This window comes from Tyto alba, unplaced genomic scaffold, assembly GCF_018691265.1.
Source record: "Tyto alba isolate M040663 unplaced genomic scaffold, T.alba_DEE_v4.0 Super-Scaffold_7, whole genome shotgun sequence".
Taxonomy (NCBI): Eukaryota; Metazoa; Chordata; class Aves; order Strigiformes; family Tytonidae; genus Tyto; species Tyto alba.
Genome location: NW_024881328.1, coordinates 17313297 through 17339760, shown reverse-complemented (window position 1 = coordinate 17339760; position 26464 = coordinate 17313297). Strand labels below are relative to the sequence as shown.

General features: G+C 52.1%; 1 protein-coding gene across 1 annotated transcript; it reads left to right on the top strand.

The window, feature by feature from the left end:
- Positions 1-2743: 2743 nt before the first annotated feature.
- On the top strand, positions 2744-23854 carry IGFBP5 (insulin like growth factor binding protein 5). The gene is made up of 4 exons (XM_042784391.1): positions 2744-4161; positions 22609-22835; positions 22994-23113; positions 23525-23854. The coding sequence occupies exons 1-4, from the start codon at positions 3831-3833 to the stop codon at positions 23654-23656; spliced, it is 810 nt and encodes a 269-aa protein (XP_042640325.1). The 5' UTR covers positions 2744-3830; the 3' UTR covers positions 23657-23854.
- Positions 23855-26464: the final 2610 nt, after the last annotated feature.

The following is a 26464-nucleotide window of genomic DNA, read 5'->3' as shown; positions in this document are numbered from 1 at the left end:
AAGCCAGGAGAAATGTGATCTTTGTTAGCTGCAGGCTCTTCTACAGCTCACTACCAGCCATTCGTTTTACACTGCCCTGTTGCTGTCTTATTTTCCCAGGGTAGTGAGGCCTCTGGTGTCAGTAAAAGATGCCAAAAAGGCAGCCCTTGGGAGGAGCATGGGCAGCACGCACCAGGTCATCATCTGCAACTCCATCCCAGCTGCAGGCCTCAGCAGTTCAATACGGGTGGTAGCCCCAAGATCCACGTGGCTGAGACTACTTTCATAATGTGAGAGAAAACCTGCCATCAGGGCACATCTCCTGGTTAAAATCTTGTCATCTTCTGGTTGAGGATATGAGTCAGTTTTGAGGCACGCTTTTGTGGATGAATGTCCTCGCGGCGCTGCATAGGAGTGAAATGAAGGTGGCCGCAAGACAAATTCACATCACCTGGATTTTGGCTTGCTCTGAACGCCCAGGAGAAAGTTCCCGGACAGTCGTAAATTAGAGCAGCTTCCTTAGGGATCCCTCACAGGATCTCTGCCCCATGGCAATCCAGCCATGCCCAAACCTCCTATGCCAGGGCATGCAGCTGGGTTTAATGGAGGCAATTCTCTACATGCCTCACCATTTTGTGTCTCGCAGGTTGGAGTGGGAGTGAAATCTCTCCTCCACCCCTCTAGATTCTCTCTCTGTCTCTCTACCAGGTATTAATATACAGAGCATACTGTTTCTTAAGGGGTGGAAGAAGGAATGAGGAAAGCAAATTCTCTCCTACCCTAAGCTCTCTCACAAAGTGCTTCCAGATCTCCAGGTGAACAGTGCTCACTCTCTGCCCAGTGCTACTTTCTGCAAAGCACCCATTCAGACCAGCAGCAGATTTTCTTAAAAATCAGAGGCAGAATGCAATTAATATGCTGTAAAAGTCGTGTCAACTGGGGAAACCGCTTTAAAACACTTCTAGATAAAATCCTAAGGGGGGATTGCTTTTCTTACCTTAAAGGCGACTACTTATTTGCTCTTAACTGTGATTTAAGCAGAGACCCAGGCAATGTTAAATAAAATTTCTGAAAAACCTTCTGGTAAAAAGAAAGACACACACCCCCGAAAAAGGCTTAGAAACGTGGCTTTCTTCTTTGAAGGGCGGGGGGGGGGGAAGAACAGGAGGGAGTTGATCTTTACTACGGAGTCCACGCGGGGCAGGAAGGCAGTAAAACAAGGAACACCTGAGAGGCGCAAATAAAGCCCTAAGCATGGAAATTTTGGAGAAGAAGGAGTTAATGCTTTTAAGCAACCATCCGTCCTCTTACCATAGATAAGGGTGCATTCTAGTGGCAAAATCCATGCAATGCAGCTGCACAGATGACTGATCTAAAAAGAAACCTGGGGAAGAGGCGGCTTCGGAGGAGTGTGTGGAAGGGGGGTTGCCTTGAATCGCACATAAACTTCACCCAGAATCGGCTGATCCCTTTTAATTCCCCGCTCTCCCCGGGTAGGTCACCCCGTGCCTGCGCTGCTGGGCGAGCCCCCAGCCCCGGCCGGGCGCAGCTCAGCCCCTGGCCCAGGTGCAGCTGCCTGGGCGGGCCGCGGGGCCGCGCACCGCAATTTGGGAGATTCCCTTCCTCACGCTTCCAGCTTCCCCGCTCCCAGCAATGAATGAGCACTGAGGAAGGCAAGTGCGAAGGACCACGGCCGGGAGAGCTGTAACCTTTAGGAATGCAGCGGTGGAACAAAAGACAACAAACCCCAAGCTGTCCGGGACAGAGGATGAGCATTGCGAAGCGCTTTTTTTTTTTTTTTTTTTTTTTTTTTTTTTTTCCTCCCCTTCCTTCTCCCTCCCCACTTTGTGCAGGGCAAAAGGCAAAAGAAGAATGAGCTAAAACGTGCAAATTGGACTTCACATGGCAAAATTCCCCTTGTTTTCTGGCATGCCCTAAGCAACGGCGAACTTTTCCAAAGAGGAATCTAACACAGTTCTTACAAGCAGCCCAGCCCGCCCTCCTGCTCACTGTCCGGCTGTGTTAACCCTTGCTGTTTGGGGGTGTCAGGGGCGCACCCTGGCACTGGGCAAAGCCTCACTGCGTTTTTAGACCTCGCCGAGGGGTAGAGGGGCCGGAGAGGGGAGCTGGGCACCCTGCACCCACAAAGGGTGGGTGAGAGCGGGTCCCCGGCACGTAGCCAGCCATCTCCCTCCCCCGTTCACCTTCGGGGCTGGTGGGTGGGTGCGCGCCCCGGCTCCCCGCCCGGAGGGTCCCCAGCCCACCAGCTACCCCGGCAGCGGATGGGGGTCCCTGCCCCACCAGCACAGAGGGTACAGCGTGCAGGATCAGGCCCTGCTAACTCAGTACCCCCCCACTCCTTCCTCCCCAAACTCAGAGCCCTGACCTCTCCCTCCCAGATTCCCTGCAGCCCAGGCTGCCGTGCAACCCAATTGCAACCACTTTTTTTTTTTTTCCTTAAACCGTGAAGATCTGAACTTCCCCCCCACCACCACCCCCCATCCTCGGCTTCCCCCTCCTCCTCCCCTTGTCTCTCCTCATAATATTATCCTTGATCACTGCCCGGGGTTTGAAGCCCAGAAGTCAGAAGCTGTGCACCCCACCCCCACCGGCTCGAGTGTGCACTGATAGGGCCCTCGCTGCTGGCACCTAGTCAAGCTGAGGTGTCATTGGGATCTCAAATTGCAGCTAGGGGCTGGCAGGCAGCCAGAGGCAGTCTATTTAAAAGACAGCCTGTTCTGCAGTATTCAGTCTCTTTAGAAACTTCTCCAGGGGAAAAGTGTTGGGAGATCTACAAAGTGGATTTTTTTTTCTCCTCTTCTTTTTTTTTTTTTTTTCTTCCCCCCTTCCCCCTGTTTTTTACCGCTCCTCTGCAGACTTTGCAACAAAACACTCCAACTTTGCAGAAAACTTTTCTTTTTTCTTTTTTTAATTTTTTGCCTTTTTTTCGCTTTTTTTTTTTCGCTTTTTTTTTTTTTTTTTTTTTTTTTTTTTTTTTGCCTTTGCAAATCTTGGAAGAGGAAAGCGGGAGGGTTGAACAGAGCCGATCGAAATACTACTTTGCTTCATACCGAGCCTCCCAGCAGCTCGCTGCGTCGGGAGAGACTTTTTCTCCTGCTGCAGAAGAAAAGAGAGGGAAAGGGAGCTTTGCATCCCCTCTTCCTTCTGCGTTTTTTCCCCCTACTCTCTTGACTGCTTTGATGCATTAATAGCAGGACACTGGTTTTCAAGGAACTTTGCTCCCTTCCCAACCTGCCTCCTCCCAGCCCTTTGGGAAGAGTGTGTGTGTGCGTGTGTGTGTGAAATTGCCGTCCCACCTCCCCAAACCTCCCTGCTTCCCCACGCCTCCCCCTGCAACCTGTAGGCTGTGCAACCCCTGCAGGCTTTTCTCCCTTTCCCCTCTCCTTCCCTCCCCCTCTCTTTTTGCGCTCCCGCGGATCGCGGTGCGAATTCCCCCTTTCGAGGCGAGAAAAAGCTGAAAGAAGGAGGGGGAAAAAAAGAAGAAAAAAAAAAAAAAAAAAAAAAAAAGACAAAAAGCAAATCTAGACGCACCCCTCCTCCCAACGCCAAAAGAAAAGCAGGAGGGTCTCGTACCCCGAGAATAAACCCCAGAGCGGGGCGCCTGCAAGCAGGGGCTGCGCTTTTCGCCCCTCTTTCCTTCTTGAATTTTTGAATTTTTTTCTTTCTTTTTTTTTTTTTTTTTTTTGGCCCCCGAAGGGGCAAGCGGAAAGGAAGCACCGCCCGCCCCCCCCCCCTCCCCTTTCCTCCCCCACCTTCCCCCCCCCCCCCCCCCCCCCTCGCCGGCGGCAGCCCCCCCGCGCCCCGTCCCGCCGCATCCCCCCGCCGCCGCGATGCTGCTGCGGCTCCTGGTGCTGCTGGGCGCCTGCCCGGGGCTATCGCGGTGCCTGGGCTCCTTCGTGCAGTGCGAGCCCTGCGACGGCAAGGCGCTGTCGCTCTGCCCGCCGCCGCCGCTGGGCTGCGAGCTGGTGAAGGAGCCGGGCTGCGGCTGCTGCCTCACCTGCGCCCTGCCCGCCGGCCAGCCCTGCGGCGTCTACACCGAGCGCTGCGCCCGCGGGCTGCGCTGCCTGCCGCGCCAGGGCGAGGAGAAGCCGCTGCACGCCCTGCTCCACGGCACCGCCGTCTGCCTCAGCGAGAAGAGCTACCGCGAGCAAGCCAAGGCCGGTGAGTGAGCCCCGCTTCTCCCAGCCTCAGCTGCCCCCATTGCTTTGCCGGCTCCTTTCCGCCTGCTGCTTTTTTTTTGTTTTGGTTTTTTTTTTTTTTTTTTTTGTTTTTTTTTCCCACCCACCCCGCCGCCACCTCCCGGCTGCGTTTTCCCTCTTTCCGGGTGCTCTTTCGGGCCCCTCCGCTTGCTTTTCCGCCTTTCCGGCTCCCTTTCCATCTTTCCGCTTGCTTTTCTCCTCCCTCCCACTGGCTGCTCTTCCCTGCCCCCCCCGGCTGCTTTCCCATCCTTCCGGCTGCTTTTCCATCTTCTCAGGTGCTCTTCCTTGCCCCCGCTTGCTTTTCCGCCTTCCCGGATACTTTCCCACCTTTCTGCCCGCTTTTCCATCCCTGCTCTCCCCAGCTGCTCTTCCATCTCTCCTCCCCCGCCGTGTGCTTTTCTGCCTTGCCGGCTGCTCTTCCATTCCCCTCCACCACCACCAGCTGCTTTTCCATCTTTCTGGCTGCTTTTCCATCTTTCTGCCTGATTTTTCTCTCTCACACACACATATACACACCCCGGCTGCTTTCCCATCTTTCCAGCTATTTCCCCATTCCTTCCTCTCCCCACCCCCTCCGCCAGCAGTTTTTCCAAGCCCCTGGTTGCTTTTCCATCTTTTCCGACTGCTTCTCTACCAGCACTTCCTCTAGCTGCTCTGCCATCCCCCTATTGCTTCTCGACATTTCCAGCTACTTTTCTATCTTTCCAGCTGCTCTTCCACCCCCCCAAGTTGCTTTTCCATATTTCTGGCTTCTCTTCCATCCCCCTTCCCCCCACCTCCCCCCCCACCCCCCCCTCCCAGCTGCTTTTCCATCTTTGTGGGTACTCTTCCATCCCTCTAGCTCTTCTTCCATGCCCCCTGCTGCTTTTCCCATCCTTCTTTCCATCCATGCCCTGGTCAAACCTCCTGTTGCATCATCTCACAGCCTCCCCCACCCCCGCTTCCATCATCACCTCTGGGTTGTCCCATCCCCAACAGGAAAGCTTTTCTTCTCCCACCTCCCAGATACACTCTCGTAGTCACAGCTGCAGCCCAGTCCTTCCCCAGTTGTATCCTTTGCATCTTTCCAGCATCCCTGTCTTCACCCTCTTCCCGAACCCTTTCTCTCGCCATATCTTCCACCATGCCCTGAGGCCCGAGCTGGCCTCTGCAGAGGGCAGGGCACCTCCTTGCAACCATCTGCCCCATCCCCAAAGTCCTCGGCCACCCCCGGGTTTGTTGCTCAGACTCCCGCTTTCTCCTTGGACTGTTGCAGCCTGCTCCTCCTGGCTGCCCGCTGCTTGACGTCTTTGGTTGGGCAGTGGGTTTTAGCCCAGGGAGGTGAAGAGAGCAGGTGCATTAGGGACAGGGAATCTGCGATTGCAGAAAATAACGATGGTGTTGCTAATAGTCAGAAAGATTAAGTTAAAAAAGCAAGCTTGAAGGCTGGCGTGGTAGCACCAGTGAAAAGCCAAGCTTCTGAAATATTTGCACCTTGCACATGACAAAAGCAGGAAAGAAAGCGCTCCTTCACGTTGGCACTCATTTAACTCCCATTTCTGGATCCTGTACCTTGTGCACGGACACTTGCCCTGTACTTCTCCAAATGCATCTATTTCTGCCACAGCGTGAAGGGGAGGCGGGGGGGGGTGTCTGCATGTCCAGGGGACCGGGCAACCATTTGGAAAAATAAATAATAAAATAAAAACAAACCCCCCAAAAAAACAGAAACAAGATGCCCCCCCCCCCCTTTTGGTCTATGAAAAAGTAATTTTTGCTTGTTAGCAAGCTTCTGCTTGTACCCACACAATGGGGATCCACTTCTTGTTTCTAGCACTTAATAAATCTTGATTCTTTTACTATTTTTTCCCCTTTGTTGCTTGCAAGCAGTGGTTGCATTGCTACGCTCCATCCTTTAGAGCAAAACCAAATTCTGTGTGTATAACTTCCCCCCCCCCCCCCCGCCTCCCTCAAATGACAACAAATGTCTAAATTCCCTTAAAATCAGCCGGAAACAGCAAAGTTGAGCTCAGTTTTCTGAAGGGGAGCTGGAAGGCTTGAGAGCTGGGAGGGAACCTGCGGAGGGTGAAGGCGGGAGCCGCGTTGCTGCCAGGGAGCCCAGGAAGCTGGGCAATAACCCGCTGGCAGCGGAGCTATTCGAAGTATCCTGGAGCGCGTCATCCCCGGTGTTTATTTACTCTGCGTGTGTGTGTGCATGGCCAGAGGCAGGCGGTGTGGTCGGGAAGGCAAAGCTTTGCAGCTGAAACCCAGCAGCGGCTGCGGGGAGTGGGGCTGATCCTCGTGCCCCTGGCGAGGGTGCCCCGTGCAGACCAAAGGTACCCAAAAAAGCTTTGGCGCTTGGTTCCCAGCGTGCATCTCCTTTCGTTCCACCTGCCTCGCTCTTCCCAAGGAAACTGGTCCTTTAGCAGGTGTTTTGCGTGAAAACTTTGGCCTGTCCCCTTGTAATACCGCTGCTTTTGGTTTTCTTGGGCTGGGTAGCACCCGTTGAATGAGGAAGGAGAGGGATAGGAAGGAGGTTGCAGGTTTGTTGCAAAACCAACCCCCTGGTACTACCTGCGCTTCCAGTTTGGACTCCCAGAGTGCCGCAGGGGTCTCTTTTCGATGGATTTTGTTCGCAGCTGGGATATGAGCCTGGATCAGAAAGGCTGCTGCAAGAAGCCGTAGGAGACCAGCAGGCTCCTCTTGAGATTTGAGCGATTGCAAAAAAGAAATAAAAAATAAATCAGGAATTCCTGAGGACGGGAGAGGGGAAAAAACTCTCTTGGCACTCAACTGGTAGCGTGTGAGAACAAAGTATATTTTCATAGGCGTGTTTCTAAGCAACAGGGCAAGGAAAGAAATGAAGTTTGACTTGAACTTTCTGGCCTCTGCCAGTTTGGCCAGCAATGCAGGGATCGTGTGCTGGGGAAGCTGGCCTGGCCTTCCCATCTATCAATGACCAAAATTGGCCCTGAGCTGTGAACCACTGAGAAAAAATCAGCACTCTGCAAAATAAACTATGTGACAGCGGCGAGGACTAGATCAAACCGCATTTCTATCTATTTCTGCTCTCATGCTGGCCAAGATTAAAATCGCAGATGCTTTCCTCCTTATAGTCGAGGTGGAGATGTAACAAGCAGTATTGCAAGAGCTCAAGCCTGGGAGGCTGGGCTTGGCTCTCTGGTAGACCAGATGTCTTGCCTGGGGACAAGATGCTCCCGGTTACCGTGCCTGTTTCCTCATCTGTAAGCTGGGCACAGCGGTACTGAGAAATGCTGGAGCTACTGGGCAGAATGTGCTCCAGGTTTGCTGAGAGGTCGGAAATTAAAGCAAGTGTGGGATTAAAGGGCTTTGGTAAGCCTTGTTTTAACTAGGCGGATGTGTAGGTACTGACGGGACGGTCCCTGTAGTCCATCCTGGCACAACAGTCAGACACTGTCCTTTACTGAAAGCCAAACATCACGGCTGTAATTGACTGTTCCTGGTAAAAAAACATGAATGAGCTTCATTTATGGCACAGGCTGCAGGATTCTGGGTTTTCTCTGTTTTGTTTAGGTTTCCTTTGAAATACACCACGTCTTTCCATTTTTCTCCCCTGTGCTCCTGCCAGACTTCCTCCTGCTGAGACAGCAAGGTCAGGCCGAGCGCCGGGGAGTGGAGGGCACAGATTGGAGCCTGCTGCCCTAAAAGGCTCATGGAAAAACAAAGGTTGTCAAATATTTCCCTCTCCTCTCTCATTCCTGCTCTCTTTCTAGAAAGCGAGCAAGACTTGGCAAGTTTCCTCGCGAAACCGTGAGCCAACGATAACCAGGAGGGGAAAAGGGGGGGGGTTGCAGAACTAGCCCTAAGAAAATTGTCTTTGCTGCGTCAGCTGGAAGTAGGCGGAGGAGGAGTGCTGCCGAGCCCAAGTTTCCTGCGGCTTGTGTTCGGTGCAGTCCTTTATCCCTGCCCGACATATTCCCCCCCGCCTTGTTTCTCCTTCCTGTGCTCCTCTGCTCCCCGTTTGGGGACGCAGGGCTTCAGGGGCGAGCGATGGGGATGCGGTGGGGCAGGTGGGCAGCGCGGCACCGAGGTCCAGGGTGAGGGTGAGGGTTAGGGCAGGGGTCGTGGGAGCGGGGCGCTTGGGACGCGCTGGCTTGCAAACATGTGTCGCTCAGGGAGGGACCCGGCTGGTGCCGAGCAGCAGGTCCTTTGTGCGAAGCAACTCCCGAGCTGTCAAGGCAGAAAGCTAGTAGCAACAGGCCTGCAAAGCCTCAGATCCGAAACAGGAAAATCTCCATTTTTCTTTTGATCTGAAGTTTCAACAACAATAACAATATATTAAAAAAAAAAAAAAAAGTGTGAAATCCGTCAGGTGCCAGCAAGAGAGCCGGGTTTCTGTGGTGTGTGTGTATGGGGGAGGGAGGGATGGGGTGGTTCAAACAGGAAAGGAGGGGCCTTGGCTGGAAAGATTTTTCAGCAGCCTGGTTTCTAAGGAAGGAGCGAGAATATTAAGTAGTTGATACAAATGAAATTCCTGCCGGGTGCCAGCAGAGTTCACCAGAGAGGAGACGTGGCTCTGCGTGCATGCGTGCGTGCATGAGTGATAGAGCTGGTCCCGAGCCCCCGCGCAGCGCTCTCAGCCTGGACCCGCTCCAGGCAAAGGATGGGAGCGCCTCCAGAGCCTCTACCGCCGCAGCGGAGAACAGGGGCTGGCCCTACATGGGAGCCTCTGCAAACCTGAGGGATGCTGGCGGAAGGCTGTGTGCCTCCTCGTGCCGATATTTAAGCACCAGCATCCTGTGCCCAGATGACCGTCGCGGCTTTGGCGTGTTGATGGTGTGAGCACAGTCGTGTGCGAATGGAAGCATTTGCATGACCCGTCAGGCTTGGAAGAGAGGGGTAGGAGAGCTTGGGTACGTTTCGTGCCAGCTTTGAGACAGCCCCTGGTTTCTTTTGGTCGCATAGTTTGGCACACGTGTGTTAGGGCAGCTGGGGAGGAAGGAGAGGAGGAGGAGAAGCAGCGAGCGGGCGCTGCCTCGCACAGAGCGTGGTGCTCTGCTTCCTCCTAACGTCCACTGGAAGTTTTACCCGCTCTGGATCAAACGGCGTCGCAGATGTAGGAGCAGCTGCGGTAGCTGTTACAGTGGTGGTGGTTCTCAGCACTCTTCACCCAAACTGGAAAGCCTGGGAGCACATAGGGAAGGGAGCAGGAACCTCAGCCCCTCTGGGGCTCACCCTCCTCTGCTCAGTGGGGCAAGCCACTAAGAAAAGTTGCAGCTCGTTTCATCTCCCCTGTGACTTAGCACAGGTGAAAGAGCCTATGGCACAGCAAATCCTGCCTATTTTTTTACCAAGCACTTAGTAGTGCAAATTCAAGGTCGGACATAAATAAAAGCAGAATTTGGCTGAAGCACACCTGCTCCTCGATGTGGGCTGCAGAGCAGCAGGATTAATATGCACAAGGAAGATATGCATGTGAGCATACGCACACATGTACCTGTGTTCACACGCCCACACACACCTGCACAAACATTTAATGTGTGCAAACACACACACGAAGCATTTTTGTCTCTGGGGACAAAATGGTTTCCAAGCAGCACACACAAACCTCTCTTAGGTGCAGTGGTTCTGCTTATGACTGGCACATTGCTATTTTGCCCTCGAGATCAGATATTGGCATACAGACTGGCCTACCCCATCCTACCACTGAGGGCTGAGAAATGAGGTGCAGCAGGCGAGCATGTCAAATACGGAGAGGCAAAGGAGGGGATAGAGACAAGATATTCCTCCCAGCCAGCTGTGTGGATCCGAACTGACCTCCTGTGTTTGGAGGTGGGTTGTATTTTCTGGATGGACTAAGTCTATGTTAGTTAAATACCCTGAGAGTTATCCCAGTGAAGGTGCGGATAGGTTGTGGCTTGCAGAGGGCAGCCGATCCTCCTGCCACGTGCCAAGGCTGGAGCACGCATGTGGGGACAGTGGTGCCTGGTGGCAGCAGTAAAGGAGATGGTTCCAGGGATACTATAATGTCCAATTTGCCCAGGCAGCAACAACTTGCTTTTGGGAAAGTGGGAAAGAAGAACCAAACTGAGAAAAGATGTCACATTTGCTGAAATTTGGCAAGCTGAGGGGAGGAGAAACAACCTCCAGCGCTGAGGAGGAGGAAGCAGCAGAACTTGAAGACGTGGTGCATGCAGAGATCAAAGATGATCCAGAGTTTGGTCTGGGTGAACTCACTGGCAGCCAGCATAATAACCACCTAGTCATTTGTAAGATTTTTTACAGGCAAAAAGATAGATATTATCTGTTTATCCCCAGGACAGGTGTAGCCAAAAGCACAAGGACACCTTTCTGGCGAGGAGGAGAGGGAACCCTGGCCCACATGTTGCAGTACTCTAAGACGAGAGCCTCCGTTCTGGATGTCCCCAGGGCGATGTGCAGGGCTGCCCGTGGGTCACAGGGCTGCCCGTGGGTCACAGGGCAGGGTGGCAGCTGTGCCAGTGCTCCCAGACCCCAGGAGTGCCCATTTGAGATCACTGGGCATGGGTCATGCTCGATGCCTCTGCCAATCCGGGAAGGGTCACATCTGGTGATGAAGGAGTGAAATCCCCCATCCTCTCACCTCTCAACCCCCACAAGACACTCTCTATTCCTTCAGCTGTGTAGCCAGGGCAACTCTCAGCAAGATGTTGTTTTTGAGGTGGCTCTTTGATGCTAGTGATCTGAGGGGACCCGTTAGTGTTTTTGTCAATCATGGCTCACAGTTAATCCCGGCAGAGGCCAGTGCAATGTGTTTGCAGAAATCTGGGACTCTCAGTGGTTTGATGGGGGCAAATTTGCTCTCAAGGAAGCCATTTCTCAACATGTTTTGGTGGATCTCCTGTCTGTTTATGATGTTTCCAGGACAAGTGCACTAACTAACCACCAGTCCATGTCTTTCAACCATCAGCTTCTGGCTGAGAGACCACACCTGCCTTAAGATATGCCTGAAGGAAGGTCCAGGCTTTCCTGGCTGCAGAGACACTCTGGTCCACAGGCTAAACCTTGATGAGGCATTTTAAATTTATGCCTGTGAAGTCAGTGGGCACTTCTTGTGTGTGTTTGGATAAAGCCTTGCTCTCATTATTGCTCTCATTCTCCAGACCGCTCTGATATTCCCATAATTTTTCCCCATGCTTTCCCCAGTTCCTTTTGGTACTGCCTCCTTCACGCAAAATGTGAAAATGGGATGTGAAAATGGGGTGTCAATACCCGCACCAGCAGCACCTCCGCAGCAAACTGGCACATCATTCCCTATTGGCCTGGCAGGGTTTGATCCTCCAAGATGCTTTCAGGCACCTAATCCCCTTCATGGGAGCCAGCTACCTCAGTCCTCAAAGGATGGTGAGGCTGAAGACGTTGTTGGCTTCAGTAGGATTGGAAAGCTCTTAGCAGCTGCCTGCCTTGAGGGTTGTTATTGCAGTTTGGTTTGTTTGCTTGTTGGATGAACACAGCTGGCTCACTGATGGAGATAATTGTTATGTTGATGGAGATAACTGGTCTGGTTGCTATTTAAGGGCAAGAAGGTAATCCTGACAGATACTTAAGGAAATGATCCCCTAGCTAAACAAGAGAGGGAATGTATCTTAAAGGTAACTTTGGGGGCAAAGCTGGCCAATAGTCATAATTCTTTTTGTAGAAAACCAGTAGAAGTACTTTATTTTTCCAAACTCAGATGGGATTCATCCTCAGAAGACAATTAAATCAACAGACCCATTTATTATTCATGCTTAAGAAATCAGATGTTATGTGCTAGACTAATGATGAAAATCTAGTAATCAAATAAGCCAGTGAACAACTATGGAACCTGGCCTTCACTTTTTAATTTAAAGATGAAGCTGGAAAAGAAAAACAGTTTTATTTGGGAGGGACTGCACGTCTTATGCCTGTCCAGCAGTCAGTTATGGTGCTGCCACAGTGATATATGTCTTAATACATCTTAATAATGTCTAAACACAAGGTGACATACAGCCACTTTGCTTTCACTTGTGACTTAGCTGCTTTCCTGAAGAAATAGCAGAAACGGGTGAAATTTTACCACATTATTTCACAAGCATTTTAGTGTTTAGTTATTTGGTTTTGTAATAGCAGAGGCAGCTTGAGGTTGCAGGAAAAACAACAAAGTTCAACAGGGATTTTACCACTCTGGAAAGGATTTCGACCTGTGGCAAAGGGGGATCAGTTGTCTGTCTTGGAGTTTCAGACCCCAAAATGGACGTCTGCACCCTCTGGTCCATCAAGGGACTCACAGTATTTGTTTAACATCGAAAAGCATCTTTGCATCATGTTGGACCAAAGGGAATTGGTTAGTGTATGCAGTGGTACAGTTCAGGGGGGGAAATGGATAGGAGAGACAAGAGTAATCCGTTAGGATCAATCTTGGGCAAGTTTCTGCTTATCAATATTGTCAGAGTATGAACATCAAACTTCTGGTACTTTTTTGTGGTACTGCTTAGGTGGACTGAGAGATTAAGAGTAGAAGGGAGTCCTGAGGGCAGAGGTCAAAATCTCATCACTCGGAGCTCGTAAAAGTTAGGTTGGACAGTACATGTGACAATGTGTCATCTGGTGCTGACACAGAGATGAGCAATGGATGATCTCACAGATCTTTTCCATCTGGCAGAGCTGTGAAAGTCAGGCTGACGGTCTAGAAATTAATCCAGGCTAGGCTGGAGGTTGCAATCACAACTGCATGCCTGAAATACTTGTGGTGTTGGACCAGTTCTCATCCAGCACCTGACACAGGTGCATCTCCAGACTCCACCTGATGTGCCTTTACCTCTCTCTGGGGAAGGCAAAGGGTTTGGCTTTCTTGGTTCTTCCAGTTACCGGATTCTGTTGAGGCTGACTAAGACTCTCCATAACATGAGTGAGGATGGATCTTGTGATGGAGTTCCAGTAGGCAAGCTGTTAAAAGCTTCTGCTTGGCATGAAACTAAATCAGATTCAAAACCCTGAATAAAAGGCAAAAGCCACCTTCATCCAGAAGTAGGACAAAGAGCTTAGCATAAACTGTAGTGGCTACATCTCTGGTAGGACATCCTCTCCTCATGCTGCTTTCAAGTCCAGGTTTCTTGACCTGGTGTATATTGACACCCTCCTTCAGCTGAGTTTTGGAGACAGGCCCCAGATAGTCCAAGGGGGCAAAGCTACATACTTTTCCTCCCTAGTGATGTTTCCTCCACCACTGCTGTTGAGTTACCTTCATCTGAACAGGTCCTCCTAGTCCCCTTCTTTCTCATGCAATGATAGCTGATGGATGCTATTAGGCTTCTCTTCCAACCCATCACACTTCCTTTATTCCTAAACACATAGCAATACTTTTTTTCAGGCAATCCCTTCCCATCTGGTGGCCAGATGAGCAGTTCACACCCTTTTGTTTTCACTCAGAAGACCTGAAAATATGTTTGTTTTCTGACAATACTGTTTGTTTTCTAGGAAGAGTTTTCTTGTCTTTTTGCTACAGATAAGCCCCATGGAGAAACTGACGGTAAACAATTAAACCATGCTTGTCAGGAGCTAGTTTAGGTTTTCCTCACTTTTACTGTCAGTTAGGCAGGGACTGTCATGCAAGCTTCCTCCCTGAGTTTTCCTTCTTTGCTCTTTTCTGCTCTTAGTTACTTTGCAGCCTGGTGGGGGTTTTGCCAATGGAGTCTGCCACTAGTGTGGCTTTGTTGGAAAAGATGTACGACTAGGAAAGACTGAATGATTTCACCCTTTCCAGGAAGGAAAAGTATGTCTTGGTCACTATAATATTGAAAGATAATTTATTTAGATTTCTCTGAGTCATTCTTCAATTCAGCTCTCAGCTTCTTCTAAAGTTTCAGCATACAGAATAGGGAACATCTGTAATCTCCAGATGATATGAAGGAAATATGTCGTATCAACAGTGCATCAGCAACAGGAGCTTCTTGATGTAAATCTAATCCTGAAATACTTCCTTCCCCTCCACTTGCCAGTTTAGTTCCCTGGAAGATAACTTTGTTCAGGAAATGTCAGGCTGATACAAGCAGCTACCTAGAAACAGAGGGCCTGCAATTTTGCAAGATGGTGCATGCCAGCATCATTTAATTGTAATGGATGGATGTTTGTTCATCATTTTACCAGAGGGAGAAACTCTGGAAAGTTTTCCAACTCTTTTACTAGTTAGAAATTTTGGGTTCCATCTTGCAGTGAAGTGGTTGTTGCTGGGAACCCCAGGTCTCTGGACACACTGCCTGTCCAGCACAGGCCCAGACCTTCACCTGAACTTCGTGTGTCCTGTATATGCATTGCTTAGCTCCAAAGCCTCTACTGAGAACCGATCATAGCCAGATTTAGGAGCTCTCTGGAGAGAAAGAGACAGGTCAAAGACAATAGTGAGCCCTAGTCATTACTTGTACATCCCAAGTCAGAACCAGCCCACCCCACCAGCTGATGCCCAAGCTTGACCCTTCCAGCACAGCATAGATGCCTCGAGCCTGCTGAACTAACAGCTAGCAATGTGTAAGGAAGGAGCTTACCTCATGGATCTCCCCATCTCTAAACCTGCTTTTCTCATTGCTCTAGAGAGTTGCTCCCAGGGAGTTTTATTTTGTGGCTGCATTAAGGAAGGGCAGCTCAGGAAAGTATCACTTGGCATACAGCAACTCAGATCCTTCCTTACGGTTCAAGTTCCCATAGCCATACTTCTCCCACCTCTGCGGCACTTGCTGGCACTGCAGAGAAGTGGTGCTGACCCAGAGATCCGTTCCTATAGATAGGCCCTGTGCTTCCAGAGTAGACCAAAACATGAGCTGGTTCCCTTGAGTGCTCCTTTCCCACATGCTGAGCTGCATTTCTCCCCCATCCAGCTCTGTATGAGGACACTGAGGTCATCAGGACAATGATCTCCCTTTCCCATGAATCCTGTGTGAACCTGGGGGCAGCCCAAGCACCTGATATTCACGCTCTGCAGGTGAGCCCTGGCTGATGCAGCAGAATCTGCATCCACAGGTTTCTGCTGAGGAGACAAAAATCTGAGAAAGAGCTGGTCTTCCAGGCTAGTTCACCAAAGCCCAAACAATAACTTAAAAAACAGAAGGCCACAGTATAGCACATCCCTCTGCCATCCATCCATCCATGTTCTCCAAGGCTTTTCAGGTATTTCTGAGCTGTTCCCAAGCATCCTACTGGGCCTTGGCTTAATAAAATTGAGCTAACTCTTAACCTAGGGTCGAGTCCTTCCAGCCATCTGTCTGCTTTTCCATCTCTTCTCAGAGCTTGGTCCTACTGATCCACATCCTTCTCATTAAAGGTGTCTCTGTGGGACAAGAGAGTGAGGTCCCAGAAACTTTCACCATGCTGTCACAGGGATTTAAGGTACTGGGTTACCCCAGAGCTCTCTTCCAAAAGCTTGTGTGGCTTTTGAGCCATGGACTATTTGGATCCTGGTCATATGTCTTTGGTAGGGGACTGAGCATGGTGGGGCAGAGTGGGTGTTTTTGTGGATGTTCCACAATGCTTTGACTGCTAAAGACTTCCTTCCACACTCTGCAAATCACACAGGTGATTTGCTGCCTTCAGCAGCCATTGAGGTACTTGGTTCCCAGTGAAGGTAATAGGGTCTGGGTTTTCTTAACAATGTTCCTGTGACTGTTAAACAGTTTGGCACTACTGTCAATGAGAACTGCACTACAGGCTGCAAGGGGGCCAGTACTGAAGAGGTGGTGGGATTTATCTTTCTTAGCTTCAGACCATTGAGGGCTTAAGTGAGACCACTGGAACCACAGGAGGAGAGACTGGACCCTTCAGAGAAATGTTGTTCCACCCTAAAATTGGCACCCAAGACAAATGATGGGGCTGGTCACAATTCGGAGGGTTCACCATCTCTGCAGTGACTTAGATATGGAGTTGAGCCATGGAGCGAAGCCCCAACACCTCTGTGTTAGCGGATGGGCGTTATTTGACACGGATTTGTTGTAAATGCCTGTTGCGCATTGCTGAGACTTGGGGGAGGTAGAGTGACAGTCCAAGCAGGGCTGCTGTTTTTCTGTCCTTCTCGGTGTGTGGTGTCTCCTCCCAGTCTCTCATCGCCTGCAAGCATCACCAGCACGCTCCCTTGCCAGTCCCCACCAGACCGGCCACGCCGGCCTGCCCTCGAGTCCCCACCAAAGCACAAAAGTTCGTCGAAAGTCCAAGGCGCATTGCAGCTGGCTTTCCGGCAGCCAACGCCCTGGGCTAGCGGAGGGACTGGCTGGAGCCTGCATCCCCGGTCCTGGCTGTTCCTTCCCCGGTGGGTGCCAGACAGCCTCGGGCTGGGCGGCCTCCTGAGGTCACCGCCTGACTTCACCGGGGCGGGGGTCCGGAGCAGTGACCCCGGCCTCGGGCATTGCGCCTGAGCCGGCTCCACTGCCCACCCCCATGGGGGCTGTGACGAGGGGCTGGGGGTCGTTCACCCCCACGCTGGGGGGGGGTTGTGCCTGTGACCGGGACATAAGTGAGCTGTTCTTCGTTAGGGTGGTGAAAGCTCCCTTCTGTCTGGGTTGATCCCGGCAGCCTCCGGGGAGCTCAGGAATGCTTTTGCTCACTTGTGCTTTCCAGCTGCCAAAGGGCGCGAGATGAGATGACCTTTGCATCCCTTCCCTGCCTGCATTATCTCTTCCTTGCTTGCATTTTGGGAGTGCAAACACAGAGGCTGTCCCTGTGTGCTGATCGGGAGGGAGGGATTTTTAGTTTCCTGTCATGGTCACAGGTGCGAGTCCAAGCTGGGGTGGAACTTGCCTGCCCATCCCAGGACGTTTTAGTGTAGGTCAGGCACATCCCCTCCTCAGGAGTGGGGACAAGTGGGCAGGGGAGCTGGGCGGGACGCACAGTGGAGGTTTTTACCCACCAGGGACCTGAGCACAGACTTCCTGTATAAGACCCAATCTGAAGAAAAGTAGGTACATCTCTAACGTGATTTGCAAGTGCAAAAGCTGTTTTCAGGGACAGCACCAATGTTCTTCCTCTCCCAGACACACCGACCCCAGGGAAACTTATTTGCGCTGCCCAGTAAGAACCAGTACCATAAAGGATGGGGGAAGAAGGAGAAATGGAAGGATCCCATCCCTCTGGCAGGTACAGGGAAGAAGACAGACACTGATTTCAGCAATCATTTCCTCTGCCTGTGTGTGCATGTACGGTTCAGCAGGAAGACATAAGAAGTTGGTATGGGGCTGGGCAGATAATGGAGCCACCATAGATAGATAGGATTCTGCAGCTGTTTGTGCCAGGAATCTGTTGTTATGGGTGAAGCTTGGAAAGATTGTCCAGATCTGGCTCTGATTAGCACTTCAGGGTAGCGATCGATTGGAACTTCAGAAAAATCCCTCTCTTTCTCCCCCAGTCTCTCCCGTAAATTTTTTCCTTTCTCTGTCACCAGCATTGGCTGCCTAGGTGTCTGATTCTAAAATGTTGTCCCTCCTGCCAAAAAGAAAGTCAAGATGTCAGATAACCCAGCTAGGTTTGGAAAATGACACATTGTTGTAAGCGGTGATGGGACAGAAACTGGCGTTCTCCAAAGACAGCTGCCACCAGGGCCCAAAATCACAAGGGTGAGGAGTCACTTGTTAAGTCCTGCAGCTGAGGATATTCCCTTCATGGGAATATTGGGAGGTGGCTCTTCATCCTGGGGGTAAATCTTCCTCCGGTGGAGAGCAGAGACATTGTGCACTGTTGCACTGCACTTGGTGGTAGGCACTTGCTGTTCTCTAAGCAGAGATGTTTCAGCCCTGGGTAATGTAAGCCTTAACTTCTGTCTTGCAACAAGCACCTCTGAACAGACATGGCTGAGTTTGGGTGCAAAGGAAGGACTGGGCAACTTCCCAAGGTCTCCACCAGTAACACTTGCTGTCATTCCCAAGCTAGAGGTTTCACCAAGATCCCTGTTAAGTCCTTCTCTGACACCTTCCTGCTTAAGTGGTGTATTATGCTAGCACTCATGATGTAAATAATAATAATCATTATAATAATCAAGAGGGCTCTTTAGCAAGCTTGTGCTATGGTTGTGCTTGTCCTTCTTATGTGCATGTGGCTTTTTTTTGGGGTGTTTGAATAGGACGTCAAGCCCTCTAGCAGTGGGCTGTGGATGGAACAAGCATGGATCATTAGCAGCAACAGTCAATAGATACTTTTCCTACCTTCCTGCTAGGAACCGATGAAAATCTATTGTGAAAAGTCAAGCCTCCTAGTCATTTGGAACAAGCTTCCTGCTTCTCTCTGTAATATCAGCAATCAGGGAGGTGGTGTTCCCACACACCCCTCACCCACATGTGTACGCACACACCCACCCTGTGGGGACCTCACATGTGTCCAAATCGCCTGGGGCACTGAAGCATCCAGGCTGGGTTTTGGCCCAGGTGCAGGAAGGTGCACAGGCTGCTCTGGGTGATGTCTGTCAAGGACAGCAGGCAGCTGGACAGGAGCAATTTGCAGCTTCCCAGAAAGCATGCCTGGTATTTTACTACTCCTGTGTCCCTTCTGTAGAGACAAGGTGAAACAGTTGGAAATGGCTGCTGCTAGGGAGCTCCTGCTGGTCAGCCTGGAGTGGGGAGAGGGCACCAAGCCCTCAGCCCAGGGGCAGAGGACAGCCCATGCTCTGCTATGGGTATTTTCTGCCTCTCAGGGCTCACGGGAGCCTGCATGAATTAGCCTGCATCAACAACATAGTCCTTCTGGCCTGACTTGTGTCAGGAGCATCTCCAGATGCTCACTGCTCTTTCCCTGAGTCCTCCATGGGCACTGCAGCATCGGACCAGACATGAAGCCACGGGGTGGCTCTGAGTTGAATTCAGTCTCCTGCCTTCGTTGTAGGGTCAACATCCCATTGAGGTGGCTACAGCCCATGTCTCACCAGGCTAGCCAGGCATCCTCAGCTTAGCCAGCAATGTCTTTCTTCTGTGTGGCCAGCGAGCCTGAGACCTCTGCCAAGAGGTCACCTCCTCCTGAGAAGTGGGGGAGAAGGGATGGAGATGTGAGAGCCACCCACGTCCTGACCTCCTGCTTCCCACTGTCCCCTGGCTGGGGACACGGTGAGTAGGACCTTCCTGCCTATGCCTTGTGCCTAGAGCTGAAATACAGCTGCCAGCCTGAAACCCAGTCCTGGGTTGGCAAGGTGCAGATGGGAGTAGGCAGGAAGGGGCTGTGCAGCTGGCCAGATCCTGACAGCAAAGGAGGAGGAACTCCAGCCTCCTTCCTGAGTCTCAGACAGGCATAATTAGGGCTCATTTGGGGAAACTGGGCGTTGCTCCTGCCGGTGTCTGCTCGGGAGCAGAGGCACAGTGGTGCCAGCGCTGCCTGTCATGGGCCAGCCCCGGGGTGGCAGATGGAGGTTAATGAACGAGGTGGTGGGTGAAGATGGGCAGGCAGGTGCAGTGGCTCTCCAGATGCTGACATGGGTGTTTGGTCCCGACTGCAGTGGGTGGCTGCAGATTCATGTGGACGAGCCAGTCAGGGGGTGAAGGGGAGGATTGCATGGGTGCTGCCTGCCTTGGCTCTGCCTTTCCCTCTCCTGTTGGCACCAGGAAGGTCCCTCACCAGCTGCCCGGAGCTTGTCAGGAGTTCGTGTGTCAGAGACCTCTGCCCTTCAGTTTGTCAAAATGGTCTTGTTAGTATCAAATTAGGGAACAGATAGTCGAGTGCATGAGCAGGGACTGCTTCAGCCTTGTTGCTGAAGGAAATTAGGCTATAAAAAACATCAGAGGGTGGAGAAAAGGGATCACTCCAAGGCATCCATGGGGTTCTTACTGAGAAATAAAGATCCAAACTAGACACCACTGCTGAGCAGCAGGTGGAGTCGTCCCACCACAACCATCTCTTCTTGTATTGCTACTTGAGCTGGGACCCATGTGTGCTGGGAAGGGTAAAGGGTGTCAGTTCAGGTGCTTTTTTGGCCCTGCAGGAAGCACTGGATTTGGGCTGGAAGCTGAGCAGCTTTCAGTGCGTGCCAACCCTCAGCTCCCTCTGCAGAGCACTGTGCTCCTCTGGCTCCCATCTCCCATTGCCAAAAAGGTTCCACATTAGTCCCCATCTCCCAGCCCTCTCTGGCTGGTTGGCAGCTTGCAGGAAGCAGAGAAGTGTTTGCAGAGGCTGAAGCTGCTGACCGAATGAGCAGGTTGAGCCGCTGCAAACACCCGTTGCATCACAAGTCTCAGGGACTGGACACCCCGTGCTGTTTTTCTGACTGAATCCTCACTGCCTTGTGCCATTTGTTTGTTATTTTAGGTTTGTCCAGGTAGCTGTGCCTCTCGTGTTTGTTATTGCAGAGGTAATGAGCTGTGCCCCTCGTGTTATTGTAGGGTTGCCTGTGCCACTGTGAATCCTCCTCTCCCCTTAATTACCGTAGGGCAGCCCAGAGAAATGCCCCGGCTCTGCTGTGTCTGGCCCTGGCAGTTGGTGCCAGAGGGGATTCCTGGGACAGATCACAGCGTGTTTCATTGCCGTGGAAGGGCTTAGTCACTGCAGATGTCTTCAGTCTCCTTTCAGACCTCAGGTTGCCACAGCAGGTTTGTGGCAAAGGATACTCTTCTACTGCACCTTGTACAGTGTCATTTCCTGGGGGACTAGGTCACTCCCAATTTAATCAACGTCTTCCCTATTCCTTGTCTGTCATCTCCGTATAATAGAGGATCCCCAGCCTGTGGGGTGGGGGGCCTTTGAGTCCTGCATCAAGGAAAACCCCCCAAACATATGAACATCAGGGAGCAAAATGGCAAGAGAATCCCATCCTGGGGATACATGTGAGTCCCAGTGGCGGCACATGGGGTTATTTATGTTGCTGTGGGCAGTTAGGGTGCTGAGTCTGGAATGCTGACCCAGCTCTGTTCTTGTGGAAAGAGAAAAAAACAAGGCTGCTCTAGTAAGTAAGTAGGCATAGAAAACTTTCCAGTTTTCCTGGTAGAGGGCAGGTCCATCTTGGCAAGGAGGAAGAGGAGACTGGTAGCTGTGGCAGGCTTGGGGGCTCAGCGATCAGGCTGTCCCCTCGGCCACCTCCAAGGCCACCCAACTGGAGCTGCATGTGACAGGCCGGTGCTGCCATCAGCTGCTGAGCAGGGCATCCATCCCCCATCACTGGGCGTCCCCTGGGCAGCCGGGGGGGGCAGAGCCATCCTCCTCCCTCCTGAGTGCATCTGGGCTCCAGGGAGCACTGGTCTTTGCCTTGTTGGGGCGGGGGGGGGGAGGCGATTATCTGCTTTTATGTTCATCCTGAGCCTTTTTCTTTTCTCTCAACTGTGATATTTCAAGGAGGGGCAAAATGGGTGCCCTGCTATCTTCACCATAGGGTTGCAGGAGGGGATGGGCTGGGTTTACTGGCATCGAAGTCACAGGAGACACAGTGCAGGGAGGGATTTCAGCTGCTCTGATGCTTTTTCTCCTGCTGCGGTGGGCTCCCCCCGTGCCTGCCCACTGCCCCCAGCACAAACCTGGTGTCAGCATAAGACTGCTGGGAATCAGGGACTGGGAGACCAGGAGCCTTAAACGCTATTCAATTTTAGTCCAGAAATAACCCGTTTTCACTCCGATGGCTGCACTAAATGTCACAAGTCATCTAAGTTTAGACTGTCATCAGCTCTCTCCTATATATAACTGCACAGGGCTCCTGACTGCATCCTGCCCGCACAGGTCACGTTGGGGTGATCCAGGGAGTGTATAGGAAGGCAACTGCCGTGGATGGAGGCTCAGTGTGCTCCTCCCTTGCCATAGGTACTATCGGTGGCAGCTACAGTCAGGCAGCACGGCTCAGCCCCATTACCCTGGGCTTTGCCAGCTGCTTGGTGGGTGCCAGCAGACGAGCGCTGGTTCGGTCCCGTGAGCGTGGGGGCTGCAGACTGAGGACCCTGGAGATCCCAGCACTTGTCAGCCATGTCTTCGGCATCGCTGCTGCAGTGTCTCCCCAACCATGTGGTGGCTTTGCTGTGGGACTGACCTTGACTTCGGAGTCGTCTCATCTTTGAGCATCCCTGGCTTTTGCTCTTGCATCTGCAAGCCTGGGATGGAATGTGAATTTGTCACTTAATCCTCTCCCTGTGGCTAAAGAGGGGCTTCTCTGCCACATTTTGTGTGCCATTTGGTCCTTTCTGGCTTTAGGATAACCCTCCCCTCATGTCCTTCTCCACTGACGCGCTGTAAACGATGGTGGCCTTGTATATAAGAGCCCATCCTGACCTTCAACTCCTCCATTCCCTCAGACACCTTCCTGTCCTGAACTTGGGGGTCACACGAAAGCCACGCCATGTCCCAAACAGTGACATAAAGCCAGGGTTGTAGGCAGCAGCTGACAAAGGGGATTTCTTTGGTCATTTTTTCCCATCCCGCCTGGTGCAAAGGTGTCCTCTGGGGTTGGGCAGGAGGCTCCCTGTGCAAGAGCAAGCCCCAGTCAGCACATGACAGTTTGGTACCCTTTCCCTTCCAGAACGAGAGTCCCGAGAGCATGAGGAGCCGACCACATCAGAGATGACAGAGGAGACCTACCCACCCAAAGCCTACCGGCCCAAGCACGGGCGCCTTTCCGAGCTCAAGGCTGAGGCCCTGAAGAAGGACCGCCGGAAGAAGCTGACCCTGGCCAAGTTTGTGGGCATGGCAGAGAACACTGCGCACCCCCGCGTCGTCATCCCTGAGCTCCGGCAAGAATTTGAGCTGGTGGGTGCCTTTGCCTTCCCTCTGTGGGGCTCCCGCGAGCAGGGGGCCTGGGGGAGCAGGTGCCAGTGTGGGGGGACAGGGGACCTGGGGGCATGGGCAGCTGGAGGATCACTGCAGGGTCCTCCCCTCCTCACCCTCCATCTCCTCCCTGCTCACAGGGCCCCTGCCGCAGGCACATGGAGGCATCCCTGCAGGAGCTCAAGAGCAGCCAGCGGATGGTCCCCCGTGCCGTCCACCTCCCCAACTGCGACCGAAAAGGCTTCTACAAGAGGAAGCAGGTAAGAAAGAGCCCTGCGGAGGGATGCTTCCCACCCACCCAGGGAGGGTCTGCTGCCCTGGATGGAAAGGATGGAGGTTGTTCACCTACTGGGCTGGTGGGGATGTTGCTATGAGCATCTCCAGGCATGGTTAGTGGTGTGTGGCCTTGCTAATGGTTCTGAGCATTGTCCGGCCTGAGGCAAGTGTCCTTGAAGGAGGTGGTGTGGGAGGAGGAAAAGTCAGAGAGCCCCAGGCTGGGGTAGCAGTGGGGATGGAGATGTGCTGAAAGCAGAGAGCAGGAGCTAGGTCCTACCCAGGGGATTGCATCGCTGGGGTGAAAGGGGCAACGCGCAGGGATGATCCTGACCCCCAGCGCGAGGGAGCCGTGCTGGTGGCCAGCTCCTGATCTCTGCCCTTGGGTGTTTCCCCAGTGCAAGCCCTCCCGAGGCCGGAAGCGTGGGCTGTGTTGGTGTGTGGACAAATACGGCATGAAGCTGCCAGGGACTGACTACCTGAGCGGAGACCTGCAGTGCCACGCGTTTGACAGCAGCAACGTGGAGTGAAGTTGCATCCCCTCCCTCCGCCCCATCACTACCTACCCAGGCTCCCTTCCACCCTCCCCTCTGCACCTCCCTGTGCCCCGGGACTCCGATTCCTTTCATCTCATGTAAGAAGAAAAAAAGAAAGGAAAAGAAAAAAGAGAAAGGAAAGAAAAGGAAAAAAAAGAGAAAGAAAGATGTAAAGAAAGGAAAAGCAAAAAATAAGGAAAAGAAAAAAGAAAAGGAAAAGAAAAGAAAAGAAAAGAAAAGAAAAGAAAAGAAAAGAAAAGAAAAGAAAAGAAAAGAAAAGAAAAGAAAAGAAAAGAAAAGAAAAGAAAAGAAAAGAAAAGAAAAGAAAAGAAAAGAAAAGAAAGAAAAGAAAAGAAAAGAAAAGAAAAGAAAAAGAGAAAAGAAGAAAAGAAAAGAGAAAAGAAGAAAAGAAGAAAAGAAAAAAGAGAAAAACAAACCCTGAAGAAACTGAGGACTCGGAATCTACAGCATCCTCTTGACAACAAGGACTCAGCAAGGAAAGAACAGAGCCAGAGACAAACCAGCCATGGCCGCTCTGCCATCCCACACCTCCCCACACCTCTTCTCAATGCCGCCTGAGCAGAGGCCACCCCGATGTAGGAAGCTCTCCGAGTTGGTGATTTTCCAGTACGGGTTTTGGGCAGGTTAATTTTTTTTTTTTGGGGGGGGGGGGGGGGGAGCGGTTAGCTAGTTGTTTTCTAAAGCGTCTCAAGAAAAAGCCTTGTGGCCACCAGCATTCCCCCTCCTCGCTGCAGACCTCTGAAGTCTTCTCCCCACATTGCTGGGACTCACTCAAGTCGATTTGATTTGACTTCAGTCTCAAACGACCACCCCGGATCCAGGCAGATTTTGACTCCTTGAGAGGAGGAGTGGGACTGCTGGCTTTGTGTCTGGAGATGAGCCAGGGAAGGAAACACAGCTCCTGCAACAGCATGAATATCCCCCACAAAATATTCATGGACTTCAAAAAGAAATCATCTGAAAAGGAAAGATATCCTTCTCTGTCCAGTTCCTCTTGAACAGGAGGTCAGAAATCTTTTTGGACAAGTGGGACTCTAACCATTGTCCATCTAGGTGTGGAAGTGTTTGTCGCCTGCGTGCATGTGCGTATGTGTGAGCGTGTGTGTGCACAGACGTGGCTTTTCCTCCTTGCAAAACTTCGCCTTGAAACCTGCAATCTGGAGGGCTTAACTGTAAGCAGGGGGAGAGATGTTGCCCCCCCACCCACCAAAATAAAAGCCCCAATAATAACAACCTGCCAGACTAAGCACTGGAGCAGAGTTATGGAGCAGCACCAGTGCCTGCGGGATCAGGGCCCCACCGATGCCGAGGGCTGCATCCGAGCCGACCCCGCAGATACTCCATCGCTCTCCAGACTGAAGCATCCCTATGTGGGAACAGGGGGATCGGGGCCAAAACTCTTCACCACCCTTTGCCACCATAAGGAAGACCAACTATGGAGATTTTTTTTTTTTTTTTTTTTTTTTCCACAGCCAAAAAAGTGGTTTGCTCCAGGGGAAAAAAAAAAACGAACCCATACTTTGTTTTGTCTTGGATTTTTGTTAAGGCTGGTTTATCCATGAGTAGGAAAACACCAATCTCCATCCTTTTGCATTGAGGATGCTGCTCATGTTGCCATGGCCAATTCCTGCCACCCAACAGTAAGACCTGAGACGGGCCCTCGCCCTTTAACCTGGGACCCAGCTGCTTGTTCAGTGACAGCAGCCGCCGCACCGCAGAAACCCACTGCTTCAGGTGTGCTGGGACTGTCCTTGCCTGCCTTCTGGGCTTTTTTGTTGTTTTTGATTTTTCACATTTGATTTTGGGACTGTTGCCTCTTGTTTTCCCATGACAAGGGTCTCCGGGACATTGGTGCTGGGAGGAGATCCTGCAGTGAAGGAAAGGAAGGAAAGCGAGCTGTGGGGTCTGGGCGCTGCAGTCCCAGTGGGCAAACACGCACCCACCGGGCACCCCATCCTGCTTCCACGGCTGGACACGGCAGCTGGCACTGGTCAAAGGACACAGCCGATCTCGGGGGGGGAAGGTTTGTACACCCCTGAAGTCCCACTGAGCATCCCAGAGCTGGGCAGGGAGGAAAGGGGGTCTGCAGTGCCACTGGGTCCCCACCAGCGGGGCTGCGACAAGGGGGATTCGACGCCAAGGGGGCCTGGTGGAGGCTCCTTTCCATCACTGGTTGGACACCCTCATAGCCTTCCATGACATGGCACCACTTCCCCAAGCACCCCGAGGACCCCCCACCAGGATGCTTGCCCCAACTGAGGGCAGGACTGGACGCTCTGGAGTTATTTCTCTTGGAGTTATGGCAGGAGCAAGTTTTGCCAATGGACTTCCACAGAGACCCAGTGGGGTATGTTTGGAGCTGGGGGCGAGGCATCTTCCCTTGCTGAAAAGAAGGGAGAGTGCCACCAAATGCAGATCTGCCCCCGCAGAAAGAACCTGCTGCAGCAGTTGACCCCCATGCTGCTGGAGGGGAGCACGGCGGGTGCTGTGGCTGGGGGAGGGACCCCTCCAGGCTCTGCAGGGCTGATGGAGCAGAGTTGGTTTGACCAGGGTGGTGAGTTAATGGTGTAGTGAAGGTGGGGTGAAGAATGGGGTAGAGAGGGCAGGTGGAGGAGGAGGAGGAGCCTGTGCCAACCCCAAGGGCCCCAGGTCACCATTGTCACCACTGTCCCCCATCTCCTCCGCTCGCCAATCCCTGTGCAAAACCTCCTGACTGTTATAGGCCAGTACCACCTTCCCCAGGACCCTTCCCTCCTCCTCTCTCCCTCTTTCTTGCTTTTT